The 24735-nt window shown below is 50.6% G+C and overlaps 1 protein-coding gene across 3 annotated transcripts in view; it reads right to left on the bottom strand.

Moving 5' to 3' along the window:
- Nucleotides 1–7030: 7030 nt before the first annotated feature.
- Nucleotides 7031–24735, bottom strand: part of CABLES1 (Cdk5 and Abl enzyme substrate 1) — a 114782-nt gene continuing 97077 nt past the window's right edge. For all 3 annotated transcript variants that reach the window (XM_040479234.1, XM_040479233.1, XM_040479235.1), the window contains 3 exons: nucleotides 13031–13137; nucleotides 11613–11820; nucleotides 7031–8411 (listed from right to left, as the gene is read on the bottom strand). In XM_040479234.1, the coding sequence (XP_040335168.1) occupies nucleotides 8271–8411; nucleotides 11613–11820; nucleotides 13031–13137 (456 nt within the window). In that variant the 3' untranslated portion in view covers nucleotides 7031–8270. The remainder of the gene's footprint in view (nucleotides 8412–11612; nucleotides 11821–13030; nucleotides 13138–24735) is intronic.

Consider the following 24735-nt stretch of genomic DNA (forward strand, 5'->3'; position numbering starts at 1 on the left):
GCGCCTTTGGCTTCTGAGACTCTGGTGTCGGGCCTGGTGCAGACGCGGTTGCAGGGCCAAGGGCCAGGGGGCCCCCCCACTCTCTAGGCTGTTTGTCACCACTCCCTCCCCTGAGTGGGGGACCCAGGCTACCAGGCCCGGCCGCCAGGCCCACTCTGCCCAGGCTTCCTGGTTCTGGGCACGGGAAACCTTTGGAAGGGAGGAGATTAGGGGGAGAGAAGCCACCGGGCGGCTCCACCTGGCAGGGTGACACCTGGGGCTGTGGAGGGAGGGAGCACTGGTGACACAAGGACTTGGGGTTGCTGCCATCAGCACGTGGCGGGTAACTGGAGCTAAAGACAGCAGCGAGGCATCCAGGGCCCATTTGCTGGCCGACAGGTGTGGGAGCAGCCACCTTGTGGAGGCAGTCACTGCGCCTCGCCCAGCTCGTGGGTCCCTGAGCCGCAGCCAGCACCCCTGTCCCCCCCAGCAGTGGGGACAAGAATGGAGAGGCGCCTCTCGGGGTGTGAGAACACGAGCGAAATACCGCTGTGCGCTGCCCGGCACCACGGCCCTCCGACTAGAAACGTGGGATGTGGGATGGGGACATCCGAGTCCTCAGGGCCAGCTCTGGCTGACGGCTGGTGTAACCGTGCTGTGAACGGGGCAGGGCATACACCGTCTCCGACTCTGCCTCTGCGTTCCGGCCCCCCTCCACGCCTCCGCGCTCTGCCGCTGGTGACCTGGTGACCGTGCGGGAGGGGCTTGTTCCTGGGTCGTGAGAAAATGACATCCAATGCCGTGGGGGGACAGGGGGGCGGGTGTCTGTGAGTGTGTCTGTGTGCGTGTCTGAGTGTGGAGGCAGGAGGACCCGTCGGGCCTGGTTCACAGGATGAGCGGGCTCAGCTGTGGCCTTGGGTGGGCGCGCAGGTGGCTCAGGCTGGGCCCTGCAGCGCAGGCCACGCCCACAGGCCGTCCTCCGTGTCTCTCCCCCAAAGTGAGGGAGGTCGCTGAGGCTCCCGCTGGGCTGTGAGAGAGCTGGGTGCTCTTCAGCGTCAGCCAGGCAGCTGCACAGTGCTCGTCATCCCAGCCGTCCTAGTGCTCCGGGCCCTCGGGCTGCTCACCACCACTGTCTTTATACCTTTACACACCTGCCTGCCTCTTTGGTCTGCGGGAGTTCTCCTCTAAAAACTCAGGGCTAGAGGGGTCCCTGGGTGGCTCAGTTGGTTAAGCGTCTGACTTCAGCCCAGGTCGCGATCTGAAGGTTTGTAGGTTTGAGCCCCATGCTGGGCTCTGTGCTGACAGCTCAGAGCCTGGAGCCTGCTTTGGATTCTGTGTCTCCTCTCTGCTCCTCCCCTGGTCACTTGCTCATGCTCACTTGCTCATGCTCACTTGCTCATGCGCGCGTGTGTGTGCGCGCGCGCGCTCTCTCTCAAAAATAAATACTAAAATAAAAAAAAAATTAAGGCTGAAATCCCTAGCAGCCTGAATGCATCAATGTCCCATCAGGCCTGAGGGGTACCTTTTGGGAGGACTGACACAGTGACCCCCACCTCACCTACTGCACCCCAGTAGGACTAGGACTGAGCTGGTAGGTGGGGTCTGGAACTTAAGAGTTTTTTTTTTTTTTTTTTTTAATTTTTTTTTTAACGTTTATTTATTTTTGAGAGAGAGGCAGAGCATGAACGGGGGAAGGTCAGAGAGAGGGAGACACAGAATCTGAAACAGGCTCCAGGCTCTGAGCTGTCGAACTCACAGACCGCGAGATCATGACCTGAGCCGAAGTCGGCCGCTTAACCGACTGAGCCACCCAGGCGCCCCTCAAGAGTTTTTAAAAAATAATTGATAGTAGTTCTGCCAGAAGATGCCATCAGCCTCCCTCCTATGGACCCACTGATTTTTTTTTTTTGGTTTGGTTTTGTTTTGTCATCTTTGATGATCAGCTCCTGTTCAAAGCCCCTCATGAAGGAATGACCAAGAACCCTGAGGTTTCAAAGGAAGGCCCATTTGGTGGAGAGGGGGCCTGGATACCACCCTGAGGAGGGCCGTTTTCAGAATCAGGTTCATTGTAGCCAAACTGTCTTTTTTTTTTTTTAATGTTTATTTTGAGAGAGAGCAGGGGAGGGGCAGAGAAAGAGAGAGAGTGTCCCAAGCAGGCTCAGTGCTGTCAGCACAGAGCCTGATGTGGGGCTTGAACCCACCAACCCTGAGATCGTGACCTGAGCCAAAACAGAGTCAGACGCTTAACTGACTGAGCCACCCAAGCGCCCCCCCCCCCCCGCCTTTTTAAGGCACGTGATTTTTTTGACTGTTCTCACTTCTTAATGGTTCAGTGGGACAGTTTTCACTGTTTCTTTCCAGAATGATTTGGAAGTATAGAATGCTTGTTTTCCCAATTGCTCCTGCTTGATGAAACACGGTGTCACTAGCCTGTCAACTGGGTGTGCCAGGTGGGGTTGGCACTTGCAATAGGGAGGCAAGTAAAGTGAGTTCAGTGAGCAAACTGTTTATGGACGTGTGGATGGGTTAAGGGACCATGAAGGCCAAGAGGCCCCAGGACTAGCAGGGCCCTTTGGGTGAGGTGGGGAGCTGGACCTCCTTCTCCTCCTCCTCTTTTTTTATCCTCGGCAGAGCCAAAGCAGCAGCCAGAGGGCGAGGGCGCTTGGGTGCTGTGGTCTGTGGGGTCAGAGCTGAGCAAGACCTGAGCAGAGAACCGACTGATAATTCGCCCGATGAAGGGATTGTTTTGTGATGATGGCTCGTTAGACTTGACCAACATTTATTTGGTGAATTCTGCGCACCACGCACTGCGCTGAGTGCTTGGGGATGTGGCAGCGAGTACTGTTCCTGTCCTCCTGAACCCTGTGGTCTAGAGTAACAGTTAATGGTCTCTGTGCACATCTGACGAGGCCTGTGTTCTGCAAGTAACATTTGAGGGTGGAGGGGTGAAGTCTCAAGCAGCTCATAACCCCTAAGCCGTTCTCTGGACTCCACTGCAGTGTGGCCTTTCCTGCCAGCTGACTGCCTGCCCAGGTTGTACTTGGCCTCATCTTAGAGAAAAACAAATATGCGTTTCCTAGTCATCTATGGATAGGAGGGATAGCAGCCAGGGAACATGCAGAGTCAAGAGGCAAAGAGAATTTGTGATAATTATAACACACAGTGGAAAACCCATACATAAACAATGGGAAACTGGTCGGATGTTGGTGGCCACCGACGCTGGCACGTTACACTGTGATCTTCCACTTAGATGCAAAAGCCCCTTGGCTCACCTGTTGCAGAAGCGTGTTTTCTACAAAGCCCCTGTTCTCCCAGGGCCCGGAAGCGTGTCCCACATCAGCCGCGAAGCCTGCTCGTATCCCAGAGGACAGTGCTCTGGACTTAGCAGCTCCAGATCCCTTCTTCTTTCTGCACAGAAAGGGCTGGTGGCTGCTGTGTGGGTGGGGGGAAGGCCCCCCCTCCCCTGAGGGGCCATCAGGGCAGCAGTTCAAGGGGGACATCTGAGGGCAGCTGAGCAACGGCCTCCCGCTTTCTTAGCTTCTCTGTTTTGACCCAGCTTGAGGCAGGACAGCTGGTTGGGCTTTGGAATGAGACAGACCTGGATTTGAATCCTGCCTTTACCATTTCATAACCGTGTGCTCTTGGGAAAGTGACTTTCTGAGCCTGTCTCTCCATCTGTGAAACGGGAGCATGACCCCTAATTTTATAGTTTGTTTAAGGGTTGACTAAGAACATGTGCTCTAAGTGCCTAGCACAGGTCTGGCGTGTGGAATCTGCTAGGTGAGTATGAAGTCCTCGCTGGCTCTGCCCCACCAGCCATCAGTGCACAACGTCCAACCGCCTATCACAGTTCGTGACTCTGGCTTCTCATCAGCCTGCCCAGGCACCCTGGTAAGGAGTCCCCAGTTTCATCCTGCCTGTCTTTGTGGGCTCTACTCCTAGGACCAAACAATGGCTCTAACTTGGCCTGCCTTGTCATCCAGGTACCAGGGTGACCCCTGGGCAGCAATTATTACCAGCCTGCTGCCTTGGACTCCTCCACTCCAGGCCTGCCCTGGAGCTTGGCTTTTGAGCGTCTGCATTCAGGGGTCCCTCTGGAGATTAGTATCATGGCTCCTGGTAGAGGTGCCTTCTACCCACCCCCAGTAGTCCTTCCTTAACCTCTGGAAGCCCCTCGGGGGCAGGCTCTTGGGGTCCTCTTGTCACCCACAGAGCCCAATGTATTTAAAAATGGTAGGTGGACCCCAATGAAAAAGCAAAATGGAGGTGTGCTCACCCGTGATGTCCCCAAGGTCATGACTATCCAGCCCCCACAGCAGCCCTGGGGAGTTGCGTTTAGTACCAAACTCTTCAGCCATAGGCCCAAGAGCCCGGGGCACAGACCTTGTCTGAGCAGCAACACCAATCAACATTAGATGAGGCAATCTCCTGTGAGCCAGCTCCGATTTACAGTAAATGAGCTGTCGCTCTGTCCAGTTGAGATCTTTCTGGCCATGTGCATCCAGAGAATGTTAGAGGCAGTGGCTTAGGGAATCCAATGTCAAAAGTATCTTTCAGCGAGAGACTGGTGGTATGTTACTGTTGTTGAATTAACCATCTCCAGTGTCTGCCTCTTTTTCTTAGATAACTCTGTATGATAGGTGGTTATTTTTTTTTAGACAAAAAGGTTTTCTGTGCTTATTTGGAACAGTGACTCTAAGACATTAATGTCTGTGGATCTTCCTGAAATCTCGGGAAGCTGCAGATTCTGCCTTTGGAAGAAGCCCCTAGGTGATGCCGATGCTGTGGTCCTTGGACCACACTTTGAGTAGCCGGACAGTAGTGGCTATATGGCCATACAGATGGTATGTAGGCAAGCACCTTACTTGCCAGGGGCGTTTGCATGCTTCAGCCCTGTGTTACAGACTTTCTGGAGTCTGTCCCTTTATGGGGTGGGGGCTCTGAGCTAGCACTCTAGCATTCCGCAGGGAGGTCCTTTGGCAGTAAGAAGATCATTTCTTTCACCGATTCTTGGTGTTAATGACACGTGACTCCGGATTTATAGCCTTGATGTTTCCCCTCTTCCCTGGCTGCCAGCGCTCTCCTACCTGGCCCTGTCGTGACGTGGCCGGCGTGGTCCTTAACAGACCTGACAGCCTTCAGAAGAGAAACTCAAGACTACCCCTAGGATGCTCCCCTCATACACCCCATTCTTTGAAGGACTCCCCCCTCCACCCCATCACTGGACATGACTAACAGGTAACAAAACTACCTGGCTCAAATGTTCTCAAGCAGATTGCAAGGTGAGGGTGGGGGGCATGGCAGCTTCAGCCTCTGAGTTGTGGAGGTGGCCAGAGGGAGAGGCCTGCCGCCCTGAACCAGAGACGTCTGAAACAAGTCAGCAGCAGGGGCTGTAAGTTTTTTTGTTTGCTGTTGGGGCAGGAAGGGGACAGGACAGAGTAACAAGGAGATGGGAAGGGATATCCAATGTCACCTGCTGCCACATTAGGAGGGCAGGTAGGGGCTGTGGTATGGAGTGGTTTATGTGCAGTAAGGGACCACCCCGAAACGGGCCTGCTGGGTGAAGACCATAGAAACGGGAGTAGGAGGGAGGTTTAAGTTAAAAACAAGGAAAAACCCACAAAACGATCAGCTTTGCATTTGGCGTGTTTCCTGTGTCCATCTAGGTTTGACTGGGGGAAATGGAGGGAAAGGAGTGACCTCTGCCATCACTGGGCTGGCTCAGGCCCCCCTGGGGCAGCTGCTCTGGGAGGCGGGGGCCCCTCCTCCCCAGTGGCTGCCCTAGCCTGTCGGCTCGGTTGGGTTCCATCTCTTACCTAACAGTCCAGTCTGAGGAGAGGCCAGTCTGGGGGAACCATGTGAGGCAGAGCAGCTAGTGCTAGCCTGTGGGACATGTGGCCGGGTGTGGCTTCCCCACAGACATTTGTGCATGGGGAGGGCTGGAGAGGCATCGCAGCAAGTCTGAGGAAGCTGGGCTGGCAAGGGCTAAACCCGCCCCTTGTGGTGGAGGGTGAAAGGGCAGAAACTCACGGTCCTCTAGAACAGTCTGTGGAGTGGCCTCCTCTCCACACAGACTCAGGCTCCCTGACTCCTAGTCAAAGCCCTGGGATGTACCAGATTATGGGGGCTGCTCTGGCAATGACCATCCCTTACCTCGGTCTCATCCTCCTTTACCTTCAAAAAGCTCAGGTTAAGGACAAACAAAAAGAAGCCTTTTGACAAAAATCTTTCCTTCTTAGCACCCCTCCCAACTAAATTAAAACTCCCCACTCAACAAATCCACAGGCCAAAATAGTTTAAAACTGTCTTAAAAAAAAAATGGACCAAGTTCAGCTTGCTAACTTTGCTAAAAACTAAATGGCCCCCCATTCAAAAATACTAGCCTGATTTAAGACACAGGAAGGACCTCGGTGGCATGTGTTACCCTATCAGCTGTCCCTCTGAGCCTGGCAGGAGATTCAAGGCAGATGGACAGTGGGGAGCTCCATGGGCAATTTTAGATGCTAGTGGCCTTGCTCCTCAGAAAGGCTTTCCATCTGCCAGGCACTCACCAGGGAGCCGAGCAGGTGGAGAGTCTGGGGTGGCTTATCAGAGAGCAAGTGACAGACACCAGGAGGTGAAGGTCAAGAGCATGTTTACTTCAGGTGACAGAGACGCTCCAAACACTACGCTTCGTTCCCAATTTGCTTCACAACAGCGGGCGCCCCTTACACGTTGACTTAGAGATCACGTTCGTCTAGCCCCCACCTGTCTTACAACTGAATCCAGCCAAGGAAATGCGTTGGCAAAGTATTTAGTACTAAGTTCAGTTAACTCTAGGACTCTGGAGCAGGGGAGTATTCAATCTGTTCTCTCCCCAGCTGTTCCTTGAATTCCTGTCCTGTGTGGCGATTTTTTTTTTTGGCTCCGCTAACCAAAGCTGTGCACGCTCAGCTTCCCTGTCACCCGTTCTCTGGGGTGACCGGAGAAGCTCCCACTCTGTGTGCGGATGGGGACAGGGGCAGGGCATGAGGTGACTGGTGACATATCTGCATCTACACATCCACACATGTATATAGAAACAAAATATTTTAATTCTTTTTACGTGGCCACAGGCTTTCTTGTCAGGTGAACTCCAGCAGGCACCTCTCGTGGCTGCGAGGGGATGGTGTGGTGACGTCATCCCAGCCAGTCCATATAAGCTCCAGTCCCCATTCGGCACAGCCAGCCTCATGTGGCAGATACGTCGCTGCCGCCTCAGGTGACCGAACCGCAGCTCAAGAGCAGTTTATCTCAGAGGTCAGAAGCTTCGAAACACCCATCATGCGTCTTACCCCTATTCTGGAATCTTATAAAACATTTATATATATATATATATATATATATAGCACAATAAACGTGCTTATTACGCACTCTAACATAGAGTACAGGAACACACACCACGGAGCACAACCCTAGCCGTCTCCACGGTGGGAAAAGTGCGAAGGTCAAACGCATACACAAGGTGTGGCAGCAGAAAGGTATAGAGCACCACGCTCCGTGCCTTTCCACAAGACCCGACACCGCGAACTCGTCCTCTTCGTCCCGTTGGTGGTAGGAGCATTAACAGAAACTACGTCACCTTCTAAGGGCAGGGGATGCCAGACAATCTGGTGTGGAGCAGAGAGTGATTACAGTCCAGAGCTCATCTAGAACTAACTGCTGAAGGTCAGCCTGGCTCACGACCCCAGGTGGAGGTCTGCTCTCTGGCGGGCGGGACCGGCTTTGGGGGCCGAGGGCTGACGTGATACCTGTCAGACACACACATTCTCACACTCACACGCTCCGGGGGAAAGTGCATTTCCAAGAGCTGATACGAAAACAGATTGGCACACTCTTTTGACACAGTGAGGGTATGTTTTCAAAGCGTTCCCCCAGCTGCTGCAAATTCTCCTCCCCGCTCTGCTCTAGAACTTTGCACGGAGTTGGACCAGGTCTGGAGAGAAGGCCCTGCGCCGCACTGGCGAGGTCTGTGCATGCCCGGGAAGAACAGCAGGGAGGGGACAGCTGCAGAGTGTCGCCAGGGAAAGGGGAAAGGCCCTGTGCCATCTTACGCACGGTTCTCCCCTTCCCCTGCTGAGTGATAAACTGCTCGTGGGTCATCCCAGCTAGCCAGACCAAGACTCCCTGAAAAGTTTCCGGTACTGCCCTACACGAAAACACGTGGAGAGGAAAAAAGGCTGGTATGTCGAGTTCTATTTTTGCATTTCCAGTAGTAAGTGCTGTTCTGCAAGCTCAGAGGAAGTGGTCCCTGGCCCTTCTTAGGGCCTGTGCTAGGAGCTCTGCACCAGGCGTCTGTAATGGGGCATGACCTCGTGCTCCGGCAGATGAAGAGCAAACTCCAAGGCCACTAACACTGGGAATTCAAAGGCAATCAGTTCTCGTCTATTCAGCCGGAACTTCTCTTCCAGTTTCTGCAACAGAATGAAAGGAAACCAAGAGCATATCAGCTTTGCAATCAAAGTCCTTGCCTTTCTCCACATGTAAGCTCCCTACCCACCAGCCCAGGAGCGTTTACAGAGAAACCCATTACAGGCAAGACTGTGGAGGAAGAAAGGGAGGCAGGCTTCAGCTGCGCTTCCCGCTCTCAGTCCTGGTGAAAGAGTCGAACGTCCCGGAGGACCCACGGTCCCACGACTTCATTTACTCTCTCAATAATCTTAGTACAAGATCAAGTACATCCCACGACTTCATTTACTCTCTCAATAATCTTATAAGTTCAATGTGACATTTATGCCCACTTTACAGAGGAGAGAAAACAGGGTCAAGAGGGTAAATAGCTGAGCCTAAGGTGAAATGGGACAGTAAATGGCAACGCTGAGATACCAACTCAATTGAGATTTCAACTCCACCTGTTACAAGTAGCTTATTCAGGCTTAGAGGGAAGACTAAAAAGATCGCACATCACCTACAACAGCAATGACCACCTGGGAAGTTCAGGATTGGGTGGGCGGACTCTATGTAGTTTGGTCCTTTCACACACGAAGACCCAAGACCTGTTGAGATCAGCTCCCTTCCAGGGTGTCATACAGCCTGAGTGTGTGCATGTGAACGGCCGGAGCACGCAGCTGTGTTTAGCTTGCACCCAGGGGCTCCCCGCTGGCACCAGAATATACACCATGAAGCACCTCAGCCATCTCCGTGGCTGGTGGGGGGGGGGGGGCCGGGGGAGTGCGAAGGTCAAACACGCACGGTTTGGCAGCAGAAAGCACCACGCTCCATGCCTTTCCACACGACCCAACGCTGAGAATTGGTCATCTTTGTCCCATTGGTAGTAGGGGTAGAAACAAACTATGTCATCTAAGGGCAGAGGATGCCAGACAATCTGGTGTGGGGCGGAGCTCAATCCACCCAACTGTGGGCGCTGCTGGAGTAGACATGAAGGAGAACGACCAGGGGAGGGTGGGCAGGGAAGGCCTTGTTTTTGCCAGGGCACATTCTTCTCTGGCTTAGCCGGTTTGGGCTTAAAAAACAGAACAAAACTCCCCCGCAGAGCCATTGGTGGCCACTGATTATAACAGGGCTGGGACCCTGTGTCAAATTAACTGCTACTGCAAATGTGAAAACCACTGCCTGTATATCCTGCATGGACACACTGGTCTATTACTCGGCTACAACTAAATGTACACAACCTCACACTTGTCAAGATTATTAGTTCAGTTAGTATCTATGTAAACCTGTTGATTCTCAGATTTAGTAACCAAAGTTCCCCTCCATGTTCCTAAAAGTATATACTATACAAGCTAGAGGATTATGCACCATTTCTTAGAAGCAGCAAAGCACTGACCTAAAGAACATTCTTTCTTCCACTGATGGATGAATGGATAAACAAAATGGGCAATACACATACAGTGGAATGTTATTTAGTCTTAAAAAGGAAGGAAGTTCTAACACAACGTTACAAAATGGATGAATCTTGAAGACCTAATGCAAGGAGATAAAGCCAGTCACAAAAGACAAACAGTGTGTGATTCCACTTCCGTGAGGTCCCTAGAACAGACTAGCTCAGAGAGGCAGAAAGCAGAATGCTGGTGGCCAGGGCCTGGGAGGCAGAGGGAGTGGAGAGTTATTGCTTAATGGGAAAAGAGTTTCAGTTTTGCAAGATGAAAAGATTCTGGAGCTGGATGGTGGTGATGGCCACAACAATATGAGTGTACTTAATACCACTCAACTGTAAACTTACGAATAATTAAAATGGTAAATTAAAGCAAAAAGAATGCTCTTTCTTATGTGGGGAATACCTACGTTAGTTTCCTTTCTGCTCTCCTTTGCCACGGAGACAGCTGCACAACTAGACATAAAGGGCATCGTGTTAGGCATGTCTTGTGTTTTCTGTATTCTGAGGTTTGACATCTGGGGCCTTGCTGATCCTGGAGGCACGGCCACTTTCAGGGTCAGCCAATTCCTAGAGAGGGTGGACAACCTGCCTGGGGGCACACCTTTCATACCCAAAACAACCGATCCAAGGCCTGCACCCCAACCTTCTCTGGGCCTCTATCCACCCGCCCTAATGACGCAGGGCCAGGAGGTAAGTAGGGCGGCCCCCATGCCCTAAAGTCTACTGAAATTAGTCTAACTATCCAGTCCTAAGCCTGCTTAGGCTGCCTTGCCTGTTCCTTCCTGTGGAAGCCAGAGTGAAGACTCCTGCCCACAGTATCCCTTTCTCCCTCCGCCTCCTAACCAACCTTGGTACTTCCCCACATGGGCCCCCCAAGGTATGCTGCCTACCCCGCCAAATGCATGTTGGCACCCTATCCTCTAGCATGATATTAACTGGGAGGCTTTAGGACATGGTCAGGTTGAGGAGCTGATACGTGGAGTCCTCACAATGTGATTGGTGCCCCTGTAAGAAGAGACCAGGGAGCCTGCTTGCTCTTTCTGTGCAAGGGGAGGACACTGCGAGGAGGAAGCCATCCACAAGCCAAGGAGATGACTCTCACCAGGAGACGAAGCAGCTGGCACCTTGGTTTTGAACTTCCCAGTTTCCAGAACTGGGAAAAACCAATATTTAAGCTGCCCTGTCCATGGTATTTTGTTATGGCAGATAGAGCTAAGAGACTTCTTTTGGGAACTGTGTAAGCTAACTTTTCAATGGCAACTGTCTCCTGATCTGTTGGCTTTACTATATCTCAAATTTTCTATGAATACACTGTATTTTAAAACGGGCATTCACATATCCATCTAAGATCAAGGTTACTTTTCTTTGATGGGGCTCTCCTTTAAAAGAAGCTACTACTGAATCAAACCCACACCTTTCCCCAAAGACGAGGCAACTAAGGCCACAGGAAGCCAAGGTCTGATGGACACGCTGTGGGTCACATTGCTCATAAGTCCCCTTTCCATTACAGTGGCTTCTGTGGCTTTGAGAATAATTTCACCCCTCATGGTGTCCAAAAATTGATTTTTATGGCCAGACCCAATATGGGGGGGGATCTTGTCAAAGTGGATCATCCCTCTGTTCTAGGACAGCCTTAGATGTGGGGCCAGACATCTGCTGCAGGATGACCTCACGGCCCTGGTCTCACAGTGGCTACTAACAATCGGAATTCTGGGCGGGATCATCGACCAGGCTCTTCCCAGGTGCTCCCTCAGCCAACAGGACTCAGGTCACTTACGTCAATTAAATGCTTGACTTCGTGTTTTTTGAGGTCACTTCCGATTTTGGCTGCTAATAGTACACATGCTCCAGCACAAAGCTTCCGGTTCTGTTTGTTTAGCTTTCCCTTGAGGGCGAGCTTCTCAAAATAGACAAAGGCCATGGCCACCGTGGGCTCCTCAAAGCCGCAGTCCTCCTGGGCAAGCTTCCGCATCTCTCGCTTTAGACTAGAGAAAGACAGGAAGAAAGGAAGATTATTAGAACTTGGGAGTTTCAGAGGACCCCAAAGAAAAACATTAATCCATCCTGAAAGCATTTCCTTTTTCTCATTCCCAGAATGGTGACGTGGAATCGGACTAAATCCCTAGGAGTAAGAAAATTCCATTACATGTGGGCAACAGACTTAGGCTGCTGGGGCTCTTCTCTGCTGGTGGAATTGTATAGACGATGTCAGTAAGGGACACAGAGGACCGCACTGAACCAAGGTGGCATCTGAGAGTCTCTGGGAACTAGGAGTAGAGCTACCCAAAGGAAAAGAGGAAAACTATGATGGGGAACTATGATCATTCCAGAGAGGCACTTTCAGAAATAAATTAGGTGCTTGGTATCAACTCTGCTGAGTATCAGTCACGTTCAAGAACCATGACAGAAGAGGAGTTTAGGCTAACAGCACAACAGCCAGTGTGCTTAGGAACGCTGCCCAGCTAACGGACAAAGTGTGAAAACTTTTTTTTCTTACGTCTCTGGCTTGGAACATGCCAGAATCAAATCAGTATTGGGAGACACAGCATGTAAATATTGGCACATACTCCAACACTGTGTTGGCGTATAGTCTAGCCCTCATCGCTACGCGCACTGAAAATCTGTCCTGGCACGCAGATACAACATCAGTCAGCTCCTCTCCAGCCTGGCAGATGTGGGTCACCACAAAGTCAATCCAATCAGCTGTAGGGGAAATACAGGCCTGATTTTACTTTGGCTGTTTTACTAACTGCTTAAAGCTTAAAGGTAGGGCTTGGCTGTCAACTCTTGGGTGGACGACTGTGGGTGAAGCATTACCTCAAATGCTGTGATGCCTACTCTTTTCTGTTTTGTCTACATTGGAGAAAACAGGGAGTGGTAGGTTTCCTATTCTGAGTTTTCTGTAACATAACTCTTACTGAACTGATTGATTATTCTTTCACTTAAGGAAACCACCCTCAGATGCATGTCAAGAGCTCATGTCAAGAGCTCTGCCATCGGTCCTGCTTCCCTTGGCTCTCACTCATGGAGGCAGGGGTCAGCCAGCATCAGATGAGCTTCTTTTTGCTGAACATGCCTGTGTTTTATTTCCCCAGAACTATAGGAAGAACCATCATACAAAGCGTGAGCTTAACGCATGCCAAGTGAGAGTTGGAATGGAAAGGAAAGTTCAAGTGGATGTCGATCCTCACATACCTCCTTATTTTGCTGAGTGTTAGTTTAATGTGAGGAAATTTCTCCTTGAAGGTCTCATTCATGTCCTTCTTGAGATCTGAGGGCTTCACGTAGTCAATGACGGTGGTCTGTAACACATCAGACAACCCGGGTCACTCATTAAAATAAGGGTTCTGGGTGGCAGTTACGTATATGTTACAGCCACCTCACAACTTCTGACACCACCAAGCAATGGGGAAGCCAAGAGGAGAGCCACAGCATGGGCCCTGTTGAACCCGAGAGCCTGAATGGGACATGGTCTCTGGAGATAGATGGAATCCCTGTGACAACAGGACCTGGTGACATCTGAAAACACCGGCCTCGAGCCAATCAGGAGTCAGTGTCTGGAAGGAGTGGAGCCCCTCCTTCAGTTCCTGTAGTTCAGCCTGTTATTCATACAGCATAGTGTTTACAGCATCGAGTGTGGATCCACACACGTGGGTTCAATCCACACTTAACTAGTCGTCTGGCTGTGGGACACTTCCACAACCCCAAACATCAGGTTTCACATCTGTAAAATGAAAACAGTTAACAATGCCTACTTCATATGACTACAGGAGAAGTAAAGTGCTCTGTGCGGTGCATGGCATACAGCAAGCACTCAATAAATGTTAGCTATTATTTTTTTAACTGTGGCAAAATATACATCACGTAAAAGGTACCATCTTAAGCATTTAAAAGCATGCAGTTCAGTGGCATGAAGGACGCTCACATTGTGTTGCAGTCATCACTGCCATCCGTCTCTAGAAATTTCATCTTCTTGCAAAACCAAAACTGTGCACCCATTAAACAATGCCCTACCCCTCTACCCCCCACCCCAGCTCCTACTGGCAACCACCATTCTGCTTTGGACTGGACTTCTCCAGGCACCTCATTCAAGTGCGATCACACAGCATTTGTCCTTTTGTGCCTGGCTTGTTTCACTCACTATCGTGTCCTCCAGGTTCAACTGCAGTGCAGGGGTCACAATCCCCTTCCTTTTTAAGGCCAAATCACATTCCATTGTGCGTACTTGATGTCAGCTATAGTTAATAGTCCTTTAAACCTTGGGTTTCCTCCTCTCCCCCCACCCCACCCTTTTAGCAGGCTCCATGCCCAACGTGGGGATTGAACTTACAACCCCTAGATCGAGAGTGGCATGCTCTACCGACTGAGTCAGCCAGGTGCCCCTCCCCTCCCCCTTCCTCATCCTATCCGTCCTTAAGACAGGTTCCTCCAAGCCTCTTCTGAGTAGCCAGGTCTTCCCTGCTCATCTGTGCCCTACACTGTTAACTCTGAATCAGACACAGTCTCTGGCTCGGTCTCACCAGCGTAGCCTCATCCCTTCTCAGGAGCGTGCTTTCAAAGGGCAGCAACAACGCACGATGCCTCTTCTGGCTGGCCACAGCCAGAGGCAATAGCCTTCGCCAGGCAAAGCCAGAAAAAGAAGAAACAGATTCTGACAAGAAGGCCCGTTCCCATGGATGGCTGCTGCCAGCCTCTTCACGGGCAACAGCCTGGCCTTTTCCAGAAGATGCGTCAAAGGTTTCCTCAATGGTTCTAACAAAGGTTGGCAACTATCTGTAAACACCTCTATTCAGGAGATGCTTGGTTGGGCAGGATGTTCATTTTTATTTTCTTCAGGATTTTAATTTTTAAGCAATCTCTACACTCAGCGTGGGGCTCAAACCCTCAGCTCCAAGATCAAGAGCTGCACACTCTAGGACTGAGAGGGGCCAGCCAAGCACCCCTGGATGGACAGGATTTTAGCACAGGCACATGAAATGCCTCTGGTGTCAGTCAATAACCAAGAGGAAACAAAGAGCAAGCATGTCCAAATTCACACTGATCTGAACGGCACCTTCTGAACAGCAGCTTTGGGGACTAAAAGCAAACCAGAGCAACAGTAACTCAAACAGTTGCACTGAACTTGTTCGGAACTTTCTCAAATTCTGGGTGGAAGTAGACTTGGGGCAATGCCTGGAGTCCTTCCTTGGAGCCATGTCTTTCTGGCCCTATCAAGAAGGCTCTCCCTCAGCTGGCCCGGGACATGCCCGTCCTGGTAGCCACCGTGTGCACCTGCGACGTGCCAGCAAGGGGCAGGAGAGTGGTGATGCGGCAGCAGTGTGCAAACATACACATGCACACGCACTTGCATGCAGCGACGTTCTGCTGAGCAGCGAGGCAGAGTGCACGGGACTTCATGGAGGCCACTTACTGCCAAGGTCTGGCAGAGAACGCTTCCCCTGTGGCAGCCCTCCAAGATGGCTTTGTCATCCCGAACAAACATCTCCTCTGGGCCGAACAGGATGTAAGAGTTCTCACTTAGGAAACAGGCAGAATGGGGAACTACGTCTGACATTCTTATCTCAAGCTGGACCCACCGGCCAATCAGCCAATCCTTCTGTTTCCTAAATACCCAGCCCCCACCCCTCTCTTCTACCCCTCCCCAAGCATCCTGAACTCTGCGACAGCCTCTCCTACTCTTCCTCGGCGGATGAAAGCTCAAGGTTTGCTGTGACATAAGCAGGCTCAAGCAAACACTCATGGGCCCTTGTTGGGGACTGAAGCCCTGTGAGCCCCAAGCAAGGATATCCTAGACTGGGAAGGGGTGGTCTGGATCCTTCTCTGTGGCAACCACAGCAGCCCTGCTTTCCTCGGTCTTCTACATAGATCACACAGCACTGCTTGCTCTCTCACCGGCAGAAAAGCAGCTTGTAGGTGCGTTCCAGCCACCTCATCTCACAGATGTGGAAGCAGAGGCTCAGAGGGGTGAAGGGGTGAAGGGGTGAAGGGGCAGGGCCAGCACTGGGAGCCGGATCTCCCAGCTCGCCACATGCACTGACTTCCTGTTTCCCTTCTCTATCGGGCCAAAATGAGAGCAGTGGACAGCCTGAGACTGCTAGCAGGTGGAAACATCTGGGTGCTGGTCAGTGGCTCTGCCTCCAGCAAGCTGGGCAACTCTGAGAAAGACGTTTGACCTCCTTAGGCCTCACCTTCCCTTCTCTGAAATGAGGGAAGAATACCTCCTGTGGCTGCTTCATAGGTTTGTTTACACTGAAGATCAAACAAACAGAACAGATTGTACCTAAAGGACCCTGGAGAATTTTATCAAGAACACGGAAATGGGAGATGGCACAAAACAGGGTTCTGCTCCAGGTGCACAGAGTCAGGGTGTGAGGGTGGGGCCCTGGATCCACATCATGATGTCACCCAGGTGACTTTCCTACGCATCACAGTCTCCTCCCCTGGCTAGCATCCAGGCCACTGTCCCAGTGATTCATCTTCACATACGCTGTGGCCTAGATACCCAGCCCTCTCCTGGGAACATGCCTTTTGCCGTACTTTCTACTCCTTTACAGCTAGGATTCCAAATACAATTCTGGTGCTTCCTGTCCGGTGCTCCGGCATGAGGAGGCAGCACTGAAGCTGAGTGCCATGCTTCTGTTGATTCTGCTGCCAAGAAAAGTCATGGCGGGAGTCCTGGTTTCCCACTCTACCGGTGTAGACCACAGCAGGGCAGCACGGATCTGAAGCCAGGGGCAGTGGCAGCTTCCTAGAGGTGGAAACACCACCATGCCTGAAACCAGCAGCTGGTGTAGCTTCCCAACCAGCAACTGCGGGGTGTGTGTGGGGGTGCTGATCAAGGATGAAGCAAGGCACAGCTCCCCTGCTGGCCTGGCTCTGCAGAGTGGGCTCAGGATCATTCCTGAAATCCCAGCTTAGGTTGTCTTGTCAGCCTCCACAGTGATTCTAGAAGCTGTTTAGTGTCCTGTGATAAATCCTTTTCTTTGTAAACTAGCTCACAAGGATGCTCTTCTTCGTAGTTGAACCATAACTGATGCACACACTACATGGGGTAAGGGCAGAGCTGCTGAGTCCTCTAAAGGCCCCAATGTCCTCAGTTCCCTGGGGGCACTGAGTCTTGCCCCGGGCCCTCACACACCACTTCCTGACCAGTCCTAACTTTAGTAGGACCCCATGAAGACCAAGAACCCCACTCAGCCTGCAGCCCTGGGCCCAGTCCTTTCAGGGGACACTCTTGTCTTCACAAGCAGCCCTGTCCTAGCTCTTAGTGTACAGAGCAGGGAACTACTTTTCCTGAGGGCAGGAGAAATAGACATGTGCATTTATTTCAAGGCTGGCCCTGGAGATGGGGGGGGGGAGGGGGAGGGCCAGTGAGCTGATGCTGTGAATCCCCCGACCAGTGCCTGTTCCCTAGTGAGGGCAGCACACGGCAGCCACAGGGATGGCCAAGCCCTCGAGTTCATCTCCTAGAGCTGTAGAAGCGGCACTCCGTCACCCTGGTGGAGTTTCCAGCCATATGGCTGTGCCCTTGCCACTGTTCCCCCAGCACGGAGTGGAAAGCCTACTGGCAGCCTGGTCCTCCGCTTATATTTGGCCGTCACTGGGCTACTCTTTGGGTCTTTTCTAAAGTAGATATGGTGCATTTTGGGGTGGGGGATCTCTGCAAACCTCCACCTGTGTCATTTCCTGACCTCCAAGTGGTTGGCAGCCTCCAGGATAGTGTGGAGAGGGAAGGTACGGGATAGACATGAGAGAGCTGGGCCCAGCATTTCCAGGGTGGCTGCTCTGACAAGTCCAAGGGCATCTGGGGAAGGGGATGGGCATACAGACTCCTGGAGGCTTCCTACTGCCACACCTGAAGCAGGTGCCCAAGGACACCGCCATTTCAGTTCACTTGCTTACATGGATGGCGGTGAGGCAGGCTGGCTTCAGGGGCGCTGAAATGCCTCCAAGACTCAAGACCGGTAGGATGGTGGTGGTAAATTGTGGACGTATCTGAGCACCTAGGCGGACTGAGAATGCAAAAGTGGTTGCATTAGTTTCCTGTGGCTGCTGTAACCAAGCACCATCAACTGCGAGGCTTAAATAACAGAAATTTATGGTCTCAGTTCTGGAGGCTAGAAGTCTGACATTTAGGTGTCAGATGAGTTCTGTTCCTTCTAAGACTATGGCTAGAATCCTTCCTTGCTCCTTCCTAGCTTCTGGTAGTCCCAGGCATCCCCTGGCTTGTACATGTGTCACTGTAGTCTCTGCCGATCATCACATGGGGTCCTCCCCATGTGTCGGTGTTCACATGGCTGTCCTCTAGCTCTGTTTATAAAGACACCAAGTCGTGTTGGATTAGGGCCCACCTTACTCCAGTACAACTTCATCTTAACTAGTTTATATCTGCAAACACTCTATTTCTAAATGAGGTCAGTTTGAGGTACTAGGGGTTAGGACCTCAACCTGTTTTTTGGGGACACCATTCAAGTCAGCGCAGTGGCGCTTGCTCATAATGGTGCTGCTACACAGCCTCTCTGTTCTTCCCAGGCTGGACGTAGCTGCCCCCACTGGCCTTAGCTCTGACCCAGGCAGGAGGTGTTTGTTGGCCTTGGCCTCAGTCTGAGGGAGTACTTTCCATGGCTCTCTCTTCGGTCTTACTTTTGTCTCTTTTTCTGAGCTGTGGCTCTGTGGGAGAAGATCACAAACTCTGGAGCCAGAACCCCAGGATTCCGTGAAACTGCTAAGTGTTCTCTGCTTCAGTTTCTTCTTCTGGCTTCTCCATCATCTGCTTTATGTCAACAGCTGCAGGGCAACTGGCCATCTGTAGGGCTCAAATTCAACTGCTTGGGGTACACAATCAGGGCAGCTGAGTGGGAAGCCCCCAAAGCGACCATCTGCTTCCAGACCCTTACATGCTGCACCCTTGAGCCCACTGCCCCATACTGGCCCCGCATGGACCAGACTCTGTGTATTGGGCAAATCACCCTGAGCCCAGGGCCGCTATGTCAGGCAGTTTCCAGAGGAGATGACAGTCCTTGCTGTCTTCAGCTCCAGTTCCCACTGAGAACCACTCTCTGGAATACAGCAGCCACAGTTCCACTGCGTGGTCCTATCTGTCTTGGGGGGCCATGAGAGATTTTGATAGGCTGGACCTCCTGACCACCTGGAAGGCACCTCTCCTCCTTCCAGTGACAGAGGTGAGTGAAGGTGGCAGTACTGGAGGCTGAGATATGGGCACGGGGTAGTTACTCATTCCTTCTGGCTTGAGAGACAATGAATTAAAAGTGAGGCCAGTGCTACGTACCAGCTCTCCTACGAGTCTAACTGTGTAAAGACTCCCAATGCCCAGGTTTTGCCAGCACACATCACTACAAATCAAAGTGCTAATAACCAGGCTGTGGCTCCTTCCTGGTCTGGGACAGACCAAGTGACCACTGTTTTCCATGCCACCTAATTCTAGGCCATAGGATTTGCCAGACGTAGGGCTCCTTGTGGCCCACTGCAGAGGCTGACAGCTGGGACAGGCCGCATGGCAGGCAGACAGCTCCAGCCCTGTGGTGCTTGCAATTTTGCAGAGAGGGCCATTCCACTCTTGGGATAAGAGGTAGCTTCAGTGCACTTTCGTGCAGCTGCCTGGCTGCAAGGAAGCTGTGTGTGCACAGCCACATAAAAGGGAAGAGAGGAAGGTCAGCTGGGAGGAGACTATCCCAGACGCAGAATGTCCTGAGACGCAGTTCGGAAGGGGACTGGCCTGCTTGAGATAGGAGGCACAGTCAGGAAGGCTCAGTGGGGGGCTGACACCACGGCTCCCTTCCGAGAGGACAAGAAAAGATGGTAAGACCAGAACTTGGTCATCTAGCTGGAAAAGTCTACCATATCTATTGTGGACATACTGAGACACCTTTTGCTTTTTAAAAAAAAAACAGAGATTGACTTATGTTAGGAGAGAGGGAAATGACCTTGACCCGCACCTGGCCCATAGCACCAGTCACAGCGCTGTGCAGTGGGGGCCTCACAGTGGGGTTGGATGCAATGGGAGACAGTGGAGGCAGGCAAGGCAGGCAGGTGTGTGTGGGGGGTACATGTACCCCAGTGACAATGCCGGAGAACAAAGAGGGGCTCAGAGCTGGTCTGGTTTCAACAGAAACAATATAAAAGGTGCTTCCATTTTGAACCTGAGAACTTTCTCCTTCCTTCTCTATCCTCCTGCCATGCACATCTCTCCAAGCATTCTTACAAGCAGCTCTGAACAGATGTGGGCTTGCTGTAGACTCTGCTAAGGTTCCCCTCTGGGTCACAGGATCCCCTGGGGGCAGAACATTCCAAAGGAAGGATGGGTATCGGGCAGTGATCTCTGCAAGCTCCTTCCAACACCAACAGCCACTGCACGGCCAGGGCTATCCTGCCTGACTGCACTTGTCCCCTGTCCATCGGCACTCTGAGCTCAGCAGGGCACTGGGAAGCAGATGTTCTGTGCTCGCTAAGGTAATTAAGCAGAGTGGTGGCCCTCACCTAGATCAATCTAACCACGAACAGCTGTGCATTTCAGCTCTTCTACGCATTTTTCCTTTTCCCTAAGAGGACAGTTAATCACAAGGAAAACTATGGGAATGAGCAGAGGGCCTTCGCAGCCCCGGGCAGCATTTGTTGCTATTTCTACCCATCGGATTCCAAATACATAATCCCGGATTTACTCTCCCTCCCTTCCCCTTAGGGGAGCAGCTCTTCAATTTCCCTCACCAAAATGAAACCGTTTGCAAATCAAGGAGAGAAACCACAGGAAAAACTGCTTTTGCTTCAGGGTTACACTCCTACATGGATTTACCAGGAAGGGCAAGGTAGGCATAGAGCTTCAGGTATTTGTCAAATACTTATATGGTCCTATAGAAACTTCTAGGGTCCACTCACCTGAGAGGACACTGGGTAGGTGTGGCTTTAAGTTCACACACATACATAATGTATTTGGATGCACTTTTACTATTTTTTAAAATGTTTTATTTATTTTGAGAGTGAGCGAGAGTGTCTGTGGGGCAGAAACATAGGGAGAGAGAATTCCCAGCAGGCTCCATGCTGGAGATTAGGATTCTCTCTCTCCCCCTTCCCTGCTCATACTCTCTCAAAATAAATAAACCTTAGGAAAAAAGAGATCACAAAATGGGCACTAAACCTGAAACACATAGAAAGGAAGCAGATGCTACAACATCTTGGTAAAATGTAAAGCTAGTATTTCATTTTGCATTATTTTTATAAGAAAAAAAAAAGATTAAAAGAAAACCACAATACTGATGCATGCTACAGCATGGATACATGCTGAAAACATTATCCAAGTAAAAGCCAGACATAAAAGGCCACATGGTATATGATTCCATTTTTATGAAACGTCCAGAATAGACAAGTGTCCAGAGACAGAAAGTAGATTAGTGGTTGCCCAGGGCTCAGGGGGTGGAGGGTTAAGGGTACAGGGGCTTCTTTTGAGGATGATGAAAATGTCCTGAAACTGATTATGGTGATGGCTACACAACTTTGTGAATATTCTAAAAACCACTTAATTGTACACTTTATTTAATTTTTATATTTTAGTAGGCTCTACGCCCAACATGGGGCTTGAATTTACAATCCCAAGGTCAAGAGTAGCATGTTCCACAGACTGAGCCAGACACCCCTGAACACTTAAAAAAAAAAAGTGAATCGTAGGATATGTAAATTACATCCAATAAAGCTGTCATACACAACCCCTTCCTCCCAAAAAAACCCTAAAACCAAAACACAAAATGCACCACATAATGCAATAGGGCATTTAAAAAGGCATTTTATTTTGGGGCACCTGGGTGACTCAGTCGGGTGGAGCCTGCTTAAGATTCTCTCCAACCCCCCATTCTGCCCCTCTTCCCACCTCATGTGTGGGCTTTCTCAAAATAAAAAAAAAAATAATTGTATTTTAACACTTGCATCAAAAGCTGTGGGACAAAGATCCCACTGCTCAGCTTCTGTGCAGGTGCCTGACAGATTTTCCCTGGAGCTGGGGAAGCTCTAAAGCCCTTCCAAGTCTCCAGAAAGGACTAGCACTTTGGTTATTGTAATGACACATTACTTTTCCTAATGAGGGTCTCCTGAATTGAAGGAGCTTTTAAAGCACCTTGAAACCTGAGGGCCTTACAGGGAGGAGCCCCTGGGGCTCAAGCTACTTCATCTTCTCTATAAACCCACACTGCAGACAGGTAAGTAGGAAATCAAGACAGCTTGCGGTGAAAAAGACATACAGTGAGGGAAAGCTGGGCCAACTGCCTGCCACACAGAAGGCTGAATTCGTCTTCCTTTGGTTGAGTCTTTATTATCCACTGCTCAGCATTTCCTACTGTGCGGAAAAAGTTCTAGGACACATTCCCACAACACTGGGGAGGTCCGGGGGTAGGAAGGAGGGGTTTTTCTAGGAGTATTTAGACTGTAATATTAAGTAAATACAAGCATAGGCACTTTATCAAGAAGATCAATCCAAGAGGTGTCTCTCAAGATTGATCTAGATATTGTAAAGGTTATTAGTCGTTTTTTTTTTTTTCTGCTGTCAGAACAGGTCGAGAGGGACTTCTTCCTGAGAAAGGAAAAGGATCCAGAAATCCATTCAAATAACCTTAACTCTGTTGGCACTAGCTCAGTCAGCTCTTTTGCCTACTTTCTCCTCTTAATTGCTCTCCACACCCATAAAGGGAAGAAAAAACAAAACCACTACTGACTTCAGCTGCCAGGTTCTAATGATAAACAACCACTCTCTGGTGAAACTTTAATGACAGGCCAGGCGGCACATAAGGCAGGAAGCCCCCGCTTCTGACTTGAGGCCTCACGGCTGCCCTCACCACACTGAGAAACACCATCATTAAGCTAAGGCCCTGTGAGAACCCACATGCAGCCAGGAGGCTCAACATACTTTCCTATTCTGTGGTCACCGTCTAGAAACTTTAGGGCCAAAACCACAGGCCCTACTTGTAGCTGAGGCTTGGTTTCCAGACCTGCCCCAGGAATCTTTTTTTCTTTACTTCAAAATTTTCCCTTTGCCCTTTCACGGTGGCTAATAGTGGAAGTGACCTGCTTACATCAAGGTTAAAAACCAACCTAAGTCTATGTGTGAGGCCAGTTTTAAAGAGGTGCCACTTAAACTTTATATGTAACAGGCTTCTTTCTAGGCCTCAGGGAATTGTTTGCCTCTGGAACACTTCCACTTTAAGACATGTCCCAACTGTGGCAACACAAGCGGCCTTTTTATATCACACTTAGAACACACAGGAATGAAAATATATGTCCAACTACATCCCGGCTCGTTAACATCACCTACATAATGACTCAGAAAGCCTACTCTTAGGTATTTATCTGTCCAAGAGAAATGAAAATATATGTCCACCAAAGACCTGTAGAAGAATGCTCATAGCTGCAATATTCATAGTGCCTCCAAACTGGAAACTATGGTATACCCATACAATAGAATCCTACTCAGCAATTAAAAAAAAACAAACAAACTACTGACACCTGCAACATGAGTGAATCTCACCTATTAAATTGTAAGAAAGAAGATGGGCCAAAAAAAAAAAAAGCACATAGTATATGATTCCACTTATTTAAAGTGCCAGAGTAGGCAAACTAGTTTATGGTGACAGAAGTCAAAAGAGCAGTTTCCTAGGGGCACTTGGGTGGCTCAGTCGGTTGAGCTTCCGACTTCAGCTCAGGTCATGGTCTCGCAGTTTGTGAGTTTGAGCCCCGTGTCAGGCTCTGTGCTAACCAACAGCTCAGAGCCTAGAGCCTGCTTTGGTTTCTGTATCTCTCTCTCTCTCTCTCCCCCTCCTCTGCTCATGCTCTGACCCTCTGTGTCTCTCAAAAGTAAATAAACGTTAAAAAAAAAAAAAAAAAAAAGCAGCTGCCTTGCCAGGAACAGGTGGGAGGGAGAACAGGATGGAGAGAAGAGAACTAAGGGGAAAGAAATGTTCTATCTCCATTAAAGTAGAGGTAACAAAAATCATGGAACTGTACATTTAAAATGTGTACATTTGATCACATGTAAATTACACCTCCATATGAAAAGAGAAAAAAAGTTAATGGCTGCCACTGGATGTGATGGGGTGAAAGGTTTAGCTCATCACTTTCAAGGCTGCCTGATTCTGCAGAGGCCACACGAACATCTCAGACCCTGAATTTCCACAGAAACAGAACACTCCAAAACACTGGACAACAGTCCCTGGCTCTCCTGAGGCCTCTGCTGGGCTGGCCTCACCTGAGCTGCCCTGGGGACCTCAGGGAGATAAGCATAGGCAGCAGGACCCCACAGGCCTTGGGAGTATTAAGGGAGATGGGCATCTTCCAGCAAAGGCCACTACAGGAAGCCCCAGAGGGGAGAGAGGAGCCGGGGTGCACAGACTTTGTACAGGTCTGACGTCCACCCGCCGGGGGTGCCCTGCCAATGATGAGGGTTCACATCCCAAGAGGAAAGCTCCAAGGCTGGGTTTGTCTACACAGAGGGCCTCACACCCACCTACAGGCCAAGATGTGCCTCAGACCCTCAAAGAAGGTTTTCAACAGCCTGGGTCAAGTAACACTATACCTCTGTCTACCCTGGTAGCCAGAGCCTATTACAAGCACAGTTCCCTGTGCCCGGGGTCGAGTAGGTATGGAACGTCTGTCAGGATCATCATTCTATGGGCCTGCCTTCTCCACCTGTGCGTGTGTGGGAGTGTACATGTATGTGCATGTGCATAGAGGGAAGGACAGTGACTTTTACTGTTAAAAATCTTGATTTTATACACTCACTCTCTTCCACCCCTTCACATGACAGTCTTGTGCATGGGCCCCTCCCACCAAGGCCTGGCAAGGCTTCTCCTTCTTACCCCTCACACTCCCCTTCAATGCTATGTCCTCAGGGGAGCCTTCCTACA

The sequence above is a fragment of the Herpailurus yagouaroundi genome, unplaced genomic scaffold, assembly GCF_014898765.1.
Source record: "Herpailurus yagouaroundi ecotype Mexico unplaced genomic scaffold, PumYag 142, whole genome shotgun sequence".
NCBI classification, from domain to species: domain Eukaryota; kingdom Metazoa; phylum Chordata; class Mammalia; order Carnivora; family Felidae; genus Herpailurus; species Herpailurus yagouaroundi.